Raw genomic sequence first — 12280 nt, forward strand, 5'->3', positions numbered from 1 at the left:
ATTGTTCTCAATCTTGATCCTCTTAACCTTACAAAAGTAATTCTGGAGTGAATACATACTCCAGATGACAAATAGGCCAGCAGTTTAATCTGTACTACTGAAAGAAAACATTGCAGGGCAAGAATGTTAAAAGAAATCAGAAGAAAAGGATTTTGTTCGCTTTTCAGAAAACACAACTACTGAATAAATACTGCTGACACATTACACATAATCACACTTGTCAACTTTATTTAACTCCCTTCTGGGATATCACGGAGGAGACAAGTGGCAACTGCGGTGGGGGCGTTATGGTGCAGCAGGGGGTGGGGCTCAAATGACGGGATTCACCATAATTCGCATTAATGAGGTCCCCTGTCCCTTCCACTTTGTTAGGAAGTGGACAGGTTACTGGGAGTGGCCTCCCTTATATTCTGGTAGAGTCGGCACGTATGCACATAAATCATCTTTTTGGTTGGTAAGCTTTTTGCAAATTCTTAACAAAATCCAAATTCTGATATCCTTTTAATTGTAGAGCATAATGCATATTTATCACTTGCAGGGACATTACAGATTAACTATTTACTGAACTGCGAATGGCTAACGCTGCTCTTCTTTGAATCTATCAAGGGGTTAGAGCAGGAGAAATCAGAGATTTACACCTTGTCACCATAGACTTCTATGAAGACTGCGATGTGACAAGATGACAAAATGTAACAAGATGGCAATCTTAAGATGTCATTAGCTTATCTTTAAAATGCCCTCCATCTCCGTCAGAGAAGCCGCTCTTCATCAGCCGCTGAGTGACATTGCTATGCTCATGCGCGACCTTAGCCACACATGCACAATAGACACACGGGGTCAGAGCATCAGTTCACCAGTAGTGCTAGACTTTTAGTTATTTTAGGAGTGACGGTTCACCAGGACTGGCCAATGAGACCTGGCTTGATAAATTCCAGCAGCAGAACATAATATATCAGTATGCAGCAATACAAAAATAATTCTTACTGCCGCCCACTAGCAACCAATGAAACCAAAAACTTGACATTATGGTTCAGCTGAATCTTCTGTAAAATATTTGGTATTCAAATACCAAAATATGAATTCTGTGTATACTTTATGGATTCTACTTCTTCCTTACCCTCACAATATGTAGACAATATCCTGCTCCAGTTAAATAAATGTTTGTTGCTTTCTTGTTTATTTTTTTTTCTTGGAACAAGAAGCAATTATAAGTTCTTTTGTTGGGAAACAAATTAGTGACTGGTTGGAATGGAAATAATTTCACTTGTTGATGGAGAAATCTGTGGCAAACACATCAATGGATTACACGTTAAGCTGGCTAACTCCTGCCAAAATCCACATAGGGAGGCGAATGCCGCCATTTGGCCAACATAACATGTCTTGCAATATACGGAACTAGCATTCCCTATTTTTAATAGAACGTGCATTTTAAAGTAGCTACACAGAAACAAACAAGTCCTAGTGTTAAAATATATCCTATTTGGCATAGTGCAAAATCTGAATGCCTATGTTGTAACTTATCGTTAAAGATTTTGCATGCTCTGCAAGTCAATGCAGGATAATACTAGTCGTGTTTTTATTTGCTTTGGATGATGTGCAGTTTGTGAAAGGACTGTGGGGGACGGTGTGTGTCATATTTGGTGTAGTTTCCGGTGTCGGTAGAGAGTCTAATACAACTGTAATGACGATGTTCACTGCTTATGTTATGTGGGGTAAACTCGCTGTTGCTTGTGGAGAGTCAAATAGTTTTATGATTTTGTTCTCTAATCCGGTCAGTTAGGTGGATGCAGTGTCCATGTATAGAGATATTAGAAGTCATTAAAATGTTCCAAGTCATATAAAGACTGCATTACAAGTGCTTTACTCAGTGCGTAGGATTCTAATACAACATTTACCTAGTTGGTGCTTACACGGTTACTAATTTACATGCACCTTTCTGATTTCCATGACTGACACACAGAGTTGCTCTTTACCTTTTTCTGTGAAATTTGAATATATTATATTGTTCCTCTCCAAATTGCCAGTGTTATCAGTAACAGATTTAGAACAGCAGTCTGGAGTTAAGGCCAAAAATTTAGCAGCAGATGCAGAATAGCAGTCCCGTTCTCTCACAGCCCATCTCTGGCAAACCATCATGTGGTTACATGGAATCAGATACCTGGCAAAGACAAAAATATTTGGGTATTGGCTGAGGTCAAACAAGCACAAGAGGCAAGTTCTTTTTGGGAAGATATCCAGAAAAGTATGAGGCAGGTAGATGCAATTAATCTCTCAAATTATGCAGTCGCCTTTTAAGTAATCTGAATTAATAAATGTGTTGCAAGAGTGTTTAGTCCCATATTTAGGGGCTATTTATCCCTAGAATTAAAAAAAAAATCTGTTATCGTCACAAATTATGAAAAACTATTCTTGCCAATGCATCTGAGTAATACTGGCCCGGAGTGGTAAGAGTTAACCTCCCGCTTCAACAGGCTAGCGACTTCAGATAAGCGCATGTGCAGGGGAACTGAAAGTCTAGATTTGTGCTTCCAGTTCCACTAATATTTAGAAACAAAAAACAAAGAGATAATAAATATTTTTAAACATTTTTTAAAAAACATTTATTCAAAGAATAAAGCATTTTTTTATTATTTTGATCTGTTATAACTATCCTGAGATGCCATACTTGTTAAATAGGCATCCCCATTGCAAGGCAAGGGTCGAGGTGGGCAGCAGACAAGGACTATCCAGGAACAAGAGGGGCAGGCAACAGGTAATCAAACAGAATATCAGGTTTCAGCAACTCAGCAGGGTTCATGAATAATGCAGGGCATAAATGCTGTAATCATCTGGGAGGCTAAGCCCTCCCAGCTGTTTAAATCATGAGGCCCAACCAGAACGCTCCCTAGGAGCGAGCCCCCCACACAGGGGGCTCAGTCCTATGTTATGTTTCTTATTTGTCGGGGACATTCCCTTTAAGTTTATGTTGGATGAGTTGTGGAACTGTGTATATTGTGTCACATGGTGCTGCATGTTAGCACAATGTTGAAGGCATTTTACTTAGAATATTTGTAGTAAAAGATATGTGTTTTAACACTTATATATTTATTTTTGTTTCGTTTTTTTTTTTATATTACCATATGTATAACAAACAAAATATATCACATTCTACATACATTTTATTTTTGATTATTAGACACATCAACAGTAGAATTGGAAACAAACAGACTAAAATTCAGGATGGGGATTTTTAATAAATTACTTTCTATCGAGACTTCATTTTGTCTTTTTACAAAAGAGCCATTGTCTGTTCCCAAAAAGGATTTGTGTGATTTGGTTTTAAGTCAGTGGTTTAGCAAGGGTATGTAAGGGAAGTTGAGTTTAAACTAACAGGTGTTCTGACAAAACAAGCTATATGAAACGGATGTTATGAGGTGTGGAAATAGGTATTATTAATTGTTTTAAAAATTATTGTCATTTCCCATGAGTTAGAGTATAAACTGGTATAAAAATGATTAAATTAACAAGAGATTACCCATTTAAAACACATCCAAACTTCAGTTAATTGTGAAGTGTTTAAGAGTCTGAGTGTATGTTAGCAGGGTGCATACACTTCTTAAAAAGACCCTAGAAAAGCACACACTCCAAATATACCTCTAGAACCTATTAACCTGTAAACATCCCCGGTCTGACCTAGATTAGGTTTAATCTAGATTAAATTGTAAACTCTCATATACCCTGTCTGCACCTCAACATCAACCTTGTATGTCAGAGAGGGGCAACATAAAACAGCTGGGGCGGCCCTCCCTTCTCCTCCATGTATGCCGCGTGACCTCCTGCACTGTGCAGAGGAAGTCATGTGACACAGAGGTCAGCTGCTCCCGTTCTAATAGGATCGGGAGCAGCCAGCTCAGGGGCCACAAGAGAAGGCGTTGGATGATTTGTTATACCAACTGCCAGCCACTGCAGATGATAAACAGACCACCCAACATTTCACACTCCTATCAAATGTTCACTGAAATGACTTTCAATGTAGGTGAACAAAATAGCATATTAATCTCTCCCGTGCCTGTGACTTTTCTTTCTGCCTTCTTGGCAGAAATTGAAAACTGCTCTAGGCATGAAAATACATACCTTCCTGAGTAGAACTAAGCAATTAGAGCCAGTAGCTTCTGCAATTTGCACTGCATGGTGAAGTGATGGATGCTGTGTCTGCAAGTGATTCTGTGGCCAAACTGACAGCCACAATAGCTTCCTAATATAATGTGTAGGGACACTACTAGCATAATGTGCGGGGAACATATAATTATATACATTATATGTGGAATCACTGCTAGTGTCAGTTTTGGAGTTAGCGCTGGTATAATCACTGTGTAATAAATGGAGTGGCTTCAAACTGCTACCTACCAAGGGTCTCATTTGGTCTTAACCTTGATCAGTAACAAAACCGTTCTCTCTCCGTCTACTGCAGTGTTTTATCCAACAGCTGCTGCAATAACTAGCGGTCTAAACTGACTATTTAAAACAGTGAATATTTTATATCCAATTTGTGTTATACATAAAAAGGATTTAATTAATAAAAAAAAAACTTTGTTCACAGCAGGAAGTCAATGAGACTGCACACAAAAAGTGCAGAAAGCTGAAGTTCACCCCTGCTGGGAAAAGATGGGGCCCAAAAAATATCACAAACAATATCTTATATATAAAAATCATTGGTCTGTTTGTTTATCTGTCTGGTTTGCTTTCTGGCACCCCTGCACGATTGGGATGAAACCAACTTGAGGTGGTCCAGTTGGATCATGGCCAAGTTTTAGGGGGGCGTTAGGGTCCCGGTCGGACTTCCCGTTGCTGTACGCTGGGCAGAACTTTGACCCGGGGACTCTGTTCTGGGCCTTCCACTGGATGGATTTGGATGACATTTAATATAAAAACAAAAACGACGCTGGAAAGCCACCTCATGGGTGTGTTGGGAAAGCTGCTAGGCAGCTAATTATTTTTAAAAGTTTGACTGTTACATCCAACTCATTGATAACTTAATAATGTAAAGATTTAAACCCGTGCAATGCCAGGTACTTCAGCTAGTAGCTATAAGTCTGGTAGTAGAGAAAATGTTTCACTTGCACCCTTTAATACCACACTTCATCCAGATCATTAATATGTACTGTATATCGACTGAACTATATTTTCTATACTTTTAAATCAATGGAGCGGCACAGTGGCCTAGTGGTTAGCACTTCTGCTTCACAGCACTGGGGTCATGAGTTCGATTCCCGACCATGGCCTTATCTGTGTGGAGTTTGTATGTTCTCCCTGTGCTTGCGTGCTTTTCCTCCGGGTGCTCCGGTTTCCTCCCACACTCCAAAAACATACTGGTAGGTTAATTGGCTGCTATCAAAATTGACCCTAGTCTCTCTCTCTCTCTCTGTGTGTATGTTAGGGAATTTAGACTGTAAGCTCCAATGGGGCAGGGACGGATGTGAAGGAGATCTCTGTACAGCGCTGCGGAATTAGTGGCGTTATATAAATAAATGATGATGATGATCAATGTTGCTACTTAAATTACCCCTGCTGACCAATTTTCCAATACTGTTGGTACAAACTCAGATACATTTATTGACATTTCAGGTATAAGAATATAAATATACAGATTTGTAGCCATACTAAAATCCTAGCCTTTTGGTTTTCTGATAGCAAAAACTATTTTTCAAAATCAGACGTCATTTCCACTGAATGGCTGATTAGTGTTTTTCTTTGTAAGCGTGTCATGTAAAAAAAAGTAGCAAGCCTGGAAGTCTGCTATGGCATGCAAGTCAGTGAGGCATATGTTGGTTTCACTAAAATATGGCAACATGCTGTGAGTAACCCTATAGTGGTCTTGATCATCATCATCAACAGGTATTTATAGAACGCCAACAAATTATGTAGCGCTTTACAATTGGGGACAAACACAGTAATAAACAATGCTGGGTAATACAGACAAAGAAGTGGAAAGCAGTGGCGCACGCAGGGGGGGTTTCTGGGTCTCCAGAAACCCCCCCCCCTCCGCTAACTAAGTGGCCACCATAGAGGCACTGTCCTATACAGCAGCCGTGGCGCTGTCAAAGAAGCGTCCGCCGCGGTGCTGTATTTTATACAGCACCGCCGTGGACGCTTCTTTGACAGCGCCGCGGCTGCTATATATAACAGCGCTGCAGCTCTCTCACGGTTTTTTGGTTTTTTTGGTCAGCGGGGGGAAATCCCCCCCCCCCCCCCCCTGACAACCCTGCGTGCGCCCCTGGGAAGGACCTGCTCACAAGCTTACAATCTATGGGATCAAATAATTTCTTGCAATAAGGATAAACCTTTTATTTTTAGTATATCAAACGTAATAGAATAAATTGCACACAATAAATGACAAAGGTGTATATTTACTAAACTGCAGGTTTGAAAAAGTGAAGATGTTGCCTATAGCAACCGAACAGATTCTAGTTATTATTTATTTAGTACATTCTACAAAATGACAGCTAGAATCTGATTGGTTGCTATAGGCAACATCTCCATTTTTTTCAAACCCGCAGTTTAGTTAATATAACCCAAAGACTGCAAACATAAACACTCTATTTAAAAATATCGTTTCTTTGTTATGTAGCACTTTCACAAAGAGATGGCACAAAGATATCCTTTAACGTTGTTCACATTCAGCTATTAAAATAACGTCTCACTATCATAGCCATCTGCTGTCTTGTGAAACAGGCAATAACATTATTATGACATTCTGGGGAATGGTGACTTCTATAGATAACAGAAGCATGCTGATGGCATTGTATTATATGAGGAAAAATTGTATACAGTCGGATAGCATACATTGATCATTGAAAACAAGTATTTCATTAAAATAGATATAACATAATAGAAGACCTTACCTTAAAATGAGTTGTAACATCACATCTTCACAATGTATGCCAATGAGAGTTCGAAACATTGCCAAGGACACCACACAGAGCTAGTGAAACCAGTGCAGAACATAGTATTAGTAAATTATCTTTTATATTTCCAAAAATGCTCTAGCATCAAAATTTAAAATTATGCTTAAACATAGTCTTTGAAAGTTGTAAGATATTGTGATTGGTATCTTTTGCATTGAATAACAATTTGCAGGAAGAGTCTCCAGTTTTATTGATGCAGGTGCAACTTTTTCTGACAACAATGGTAACCAAGAAAACAGTGACATCTAGTGACCAAACTGATGTGAAAAGAACTGGTGGTCTATGCCCTATTTTTAATATAAGGCTATTAAGAAAGTAATGCTAGCTCAGCATACAAATTTTGATAAAACAACATCAATCTGATGCACTAGCTTGCCTCTTGTTTAATATTCTGCCCTGCTCGTTCAGTTTTTAAAGTTCATTGGTTTAGTTTATATGGGTGCGTGGTTTATAGGATTTATGATGATTTCATTTTTATGTACAGAGCTTCTCTATCTCAGCCAGTACTCTATAAGACTACATCTCCCAGTAACAAGGCCATCTGTATTACAATAGGCACTGGCGACACAGACCATGCCAGCATATGGATTACAGACATCTTCAGAAAGCAGCAAGCACCTAATTAACCATAGTAATCTTTTTCCCAAAATCCATTTGACTTCTCTTTGCCAGTACTTTACATCTTCTGGATGAATGTAAGAAAATCATTTATATTTTATGACTGAAATACACAAACCACTAACATTAAAAAAATAAAAATCCAGAAAATAATAATAGTTCAGTTAAATGTAAACAATTAAAATTTGTTTTATAATGCATTAATAAATTCGTCCGAAAGTCATACATAAGAAAAATCATAGAATTCTGATAAAATATACTTGCTTTGCTACCCGTCTGGGAGCAAGGGTAAGGTACAAGCTTTACCTGCCCTTTAAGGTATAAACTTTGACATAAATGTGCTAATATCTAAATTGTACAGAGATGCAGAATATGCAGTTGCTATATAAATAAATGTTAATAAAATAATGTTACAAAATGTTATTTCATTTATGGGTTACATAGTTGCCAACACACATTGGTACTATAAAGTTTGTGAACACTTTAGAATTTTGTGAATTTCTGCATAAATGTGATCTTAAATGTATGCACAAATCCAGAACATTATAAAGCGATCAGACTCTCTAGCACCACTGTAGTTACAGGTGCATCTAAAAATGTCGCACACTGACTCCATGCAAAGCATATGTATGTAAAACACTGCACTCCCAGCAAAGTCATACAACCAATGGATGTTCTCAAAGTTACTTCTACTCTTAAACACTCAATAAATGTTAAACTTGCACAGTGCATAGAGAAAGAACAGGTTAATCTGGCAATAGCAGAACATTCTGAAATCTTTGCAGGGGAAATAACAAATGACAGAAAAACAGAATTACTTATCATTCACAGGTTAAGGTTATACATAGCACTAATGCCTGTTTGAAACTAGGTCCACATCTTCTACTCACACTAGTACCCTTAACAATGGTGCTAATAATAATAATGATGATAATACCATCGCTTCTGTACCAAACTCCACTCTGAGTCACACCTGCTCTTCTTGTCTCAAATCTGCTCCTTTCCACTAAGTCAGCTGGTTTTCAAACTATGCATCCCGGCTACTCGGGCTGCCACGGCCAAGGCCGGGGGTAAGCCATGCGGGGAACTACTTGGTAATTATTTTGTCTTAGGGGTCCCTTGAAATAATTATGGAGACCCTAAGGGGCATATTCAATTGGCTTTCCGGTTCGGGGGATCGCGCCGGAAAGGGCCGCAAAGTCAATCCGTGGTACCGCAATAACGTGGATTTTCGTTCGCAGCCCATAGGGTTGCGTACTAAAATCTGCATTATTGCGGTACCATATTACCGGCAATACTGCGCAGGTTTTGCGGTAACGCGCGTTACCGCGAACCGGAAAGCTAATTGAATATGCCCCTAAGAATGCCTTGAACTGAGAAAGTTTGAGATCCACTGCACTAAGTTGTAAGCTCTCGCGAGCAGCTCCCTACCTATCCTTTGTTTTCACATCTGCATTTATTTTGTCTACCTTGTATGTTCCTGTTTAATGCATGTTCTGTTGTCTGAGGGCCTTCCACATCAGGAGGACACAGCACCGCTGCTAAGTAATACTATGTATTTCAGTTTTAACATACAGAACTCCACTTAAAACTACATGTTTACATTTTGTTTGGATCTCCCTTAAAATACAAGTTAACATTTGCTCTGTACCCGAAATGGTGTGTTAATGCGGCTGACCAATGTGTCCAGGATTTGGACTTTTTCATGCTGGTAGAGGAAAATAAAGCGTAAAAAAATCTTCAGCAATGTTGGTTCAGAGACACTACGTAGAAACAAGTCCAGATAAGCAGTCGTCGTCATCACCTCCTCCACCGTCACCTGAAATACAACACAACGGAAGGTCTTTATACCTTAAATACAGGAAAATATTTAATTTTGCACTTCATGGAAACTTGTTTTCCTTACACTGTCTACTGAACAAAAGACAATAAATGCAGTTCCTTTGCGAAGAGACCACCACTCTCTTCCTCTCTATTTCATCATCAACAATAAAATCATTTCACTTTTAGCCCTCTACATTTATTATCTCCCTGCTGCAAAGTGTAGAGAAGAACAGCTGAGGAGATGACAACTGGACGTGCCCTCAACTTGATCACTGAATATGATATATATAGTCTCCACCGGCAAAACATTTACAACTCTTCTGAAGTATGGCCCAGATGCTCTAGAGGTCACTAAGTAATGGCCTTTTCTTTTCTATTTTCCCCATATATTTTTTTTACTCAGGAGGGGGAGGGTTGAGGACAAGGAGATCAGATCTGGGCTACCCAGGGTTATCGTGGCCTGAAGCCACCTTATTATATGTATTGTGGCAGGGACCAGCCCACTGGAGGCTTATCCTTTCCTCATCCCTTTCATTTCCTCTCCAACCCTTCTCTCAACGCACCCCTACCCCTATCTTCCTATCTTCCCTCCCCTAACAATGGAGAGCTCTCTGTGCAGATTCAGTGCTGCAGCAGGGAGTCCTTAAGCTCCTTGCTGTGTGACCACCAGCGCTGGATGTTCAGATCTCCATACGGGGAGATGTTATCTGGGGTGTGTACTACAGTGCTGTCTCTTTCCTTGGACCAGAATGGCTGGTGGAAAAGTTTAGATGTTATATACTGTACAGTCTTTATTTTTACATTACTAAAACTGGGGATTACCACCACTCGAAGCGTTCTTCATTTCTATACTATGTTATATTCGTCATTTATGCTCTGCACTATTTTTTTTATTTGTCGCCATTGTGCTCCTAGCAGAGAGACGTCATCTGGAGGTGTTTGCCCCAATGACATCTCTGAACAGATCCGATTGGTCAGCAGTATTTTAAAATGAGCCTTCATTTGAAATCAACTAATACCCACCCGCAATTCACCCTAACCATTATTGCTGTGAATCCAGTCACTGGAGTATTCCTTACTTGTAGATACTGACATTAACCAGCAGTTAGATTATCTGGAATTGCAGTTTACCAGCTACCCAGTAATTTCATCTGCTTGTTACTGAAATACGTTCCTGTTAAGTCTGATATTACATTTCTATATATAATGAATATTTTACACTATTTTTTTTTGCTCCTGTGCTGGAATTCATGCTTCAAGAAACTTCTGTTACATCTGTTCCTGCTTGTGATCAGCAGGTTCACACAACATACATCTCATCACACTGAAAAGCCAGCACACACTTGAACTCTTGTTATTCTTATCTGTTTTTGTCCTGCTGCGTACAAGATCAATACTGAATATGACTTTTAGTAGTGTCAGTTGGACTGTGTCATAAATGAATGTCCTGCAAACAATGCAAATATAGATAGGAGAGTAGAGTGGTTATTTAGTACAGCCAAAATCTCAGGACAGTCAAAGGATATGCTGTTGCCCCTGATAGCAGCTAAGGGGGGTAATGGTTTCCCAAGAGGATCAAATTGTGATAACTATCAAGATAGGCCATTGAACTGGGTAGTTGTATCCTTGGTACAACTGCTCATCATTATGCATTGTCATTATTTTACAACAGGGGATGTCAGGGGCGCACGCAGGATTGTCAGGGGGGGGTTTCCAAAAAAAAACAAAAACACGAGAGAGAGCGCAGCAGCTCCGATTCGGCAGCGATGTCCTATACAGCGCCGCGGCTGCTGTATAGTACAGTGCCGCTATGGTGGGCACTTAGTTAGCGGAGGGGGGGGTTCTGGAGACCCAGAAACCCCCCCTGCGTGCGCCACTGGATGTTTAGTTCAATCCTAATATATAGTTAGGTTTCAGAGAGGTTGTAATTTATGATGTAATCTTATTTGGCTACTGTAGGTATACGGGCCAAGCAAGCATCATATTTTCTATCAGAGTTCTTCTACATAAGTTTTGAAAAGAGTGCTCCCACATAAGAGACAAGCCTCAGTATTTAGATATCAGAAATGCAAGCTGTCAAGATACTGAAAATGTTAAAAAGAAGTATAACATATATACCTGCTCCACAATGTCAAAGTCGAGACTTAGCAAGTCTAGTCCTTTGGTAACAGATGTTAGAGACAGCGCCTAATATACTAATGGAATTGACTTCTACCCCCATTAGTTCTAAGTCTTGATGCAGAAGAGTATAACACTTGGAACTACATCAATTAGGGTTAATATACTGTCTGTCACTATAGCCTTTCCTGTCCTTTTTTGGTCAAAAGTGAAAAAGCCTAAAATCTGTATTCCTTATTGAAGCATGAACGTGCCTGTGGAAGATCAGCACACGAAGTTCACCATACTGCTTTCCACACAAGCACCAATGATAGGGCAGGGGAAGCAGCTAGGTAAAGTTACTGAAATTGAATAGGGTGAGGAGAAACAGATCAAATGTGTGGACAATGCATAAAATTGGTAAGTAAAAGAGAGAGAGAAACCGAATCAGAGGGACAGACATGAAGGGGAGAGAAACTGAATGAACGGAGAAGAAATAAAGAAGAAAATTACATAGAAGGTGGACAGGTACAATGGTAGATATAGTGGGCCTGATTCATTAAGGAAAAAATTGAGTACGTTTTCTTTCTGAAGTTTACTGGACAAAACCATGTTGTAATGCAAGGGGTGCAAATAAGTTTATTACTTTGCACATAGGGAAAATACTGTCTATTTTTTTTTAAGTAGCACAGAAATACTTGATAGCATTACTTTTACACTGAAATGTAAAAGTTGATCTAGGACATGCCCTACTCAAAATATAAATCTGCCATCATATTTTAAATTTACCTCCCCCA

At 39.3% G+C, this 12280-nt stretch overlaps 1 protein-coding gene across 3 annotated transcripts in view; it reads right to left on the reverse strand.

Annotated features, from left to right (window-relative positions):
- Positions 1-12280, reverse strand: part of FHIP1A (FHF complex subunit HOOK interacting protein 1A) — a 199410-nt gene that overhangs the window by 17907 nt on the left and 169223 nt on the right. For all 3 annotated transcript variants that reach the window (XM_075198819.1, XM_075198811.1, XM_075198802.1), the window contains 3 exons: positions 9214-9381; positions 6882-6961; positions 1974-2158 (listed from right to left, as the gene is read on the reverse strand). In XM_075198819.1, coding sequence (XP_075054920.1) covers positions 1974-2158; positions 6882-6961; positions 9214-9381 — 433 coding nt within the window. The remainder of the gene's footprint in view (positions 1-1973; positions 2159-6881; positions 6962-9213; positions 9382-12280) is intronic.

This window comes from Mixophyes fleayi, chromosome 1 (genome assembly GCF_038048845.1).
Source record: "Mixophyes fleayi isolate aMixFle1 chromosome 1, aMixFle1.hap1, whole genome shotgun sequence".
Taxonomy (NCBI): Eukaryota; Metazoa; Chordata; class Amphibia; order Anura; family Limnodynastidae; genus Mixophyes; species Mixophyes fleayi.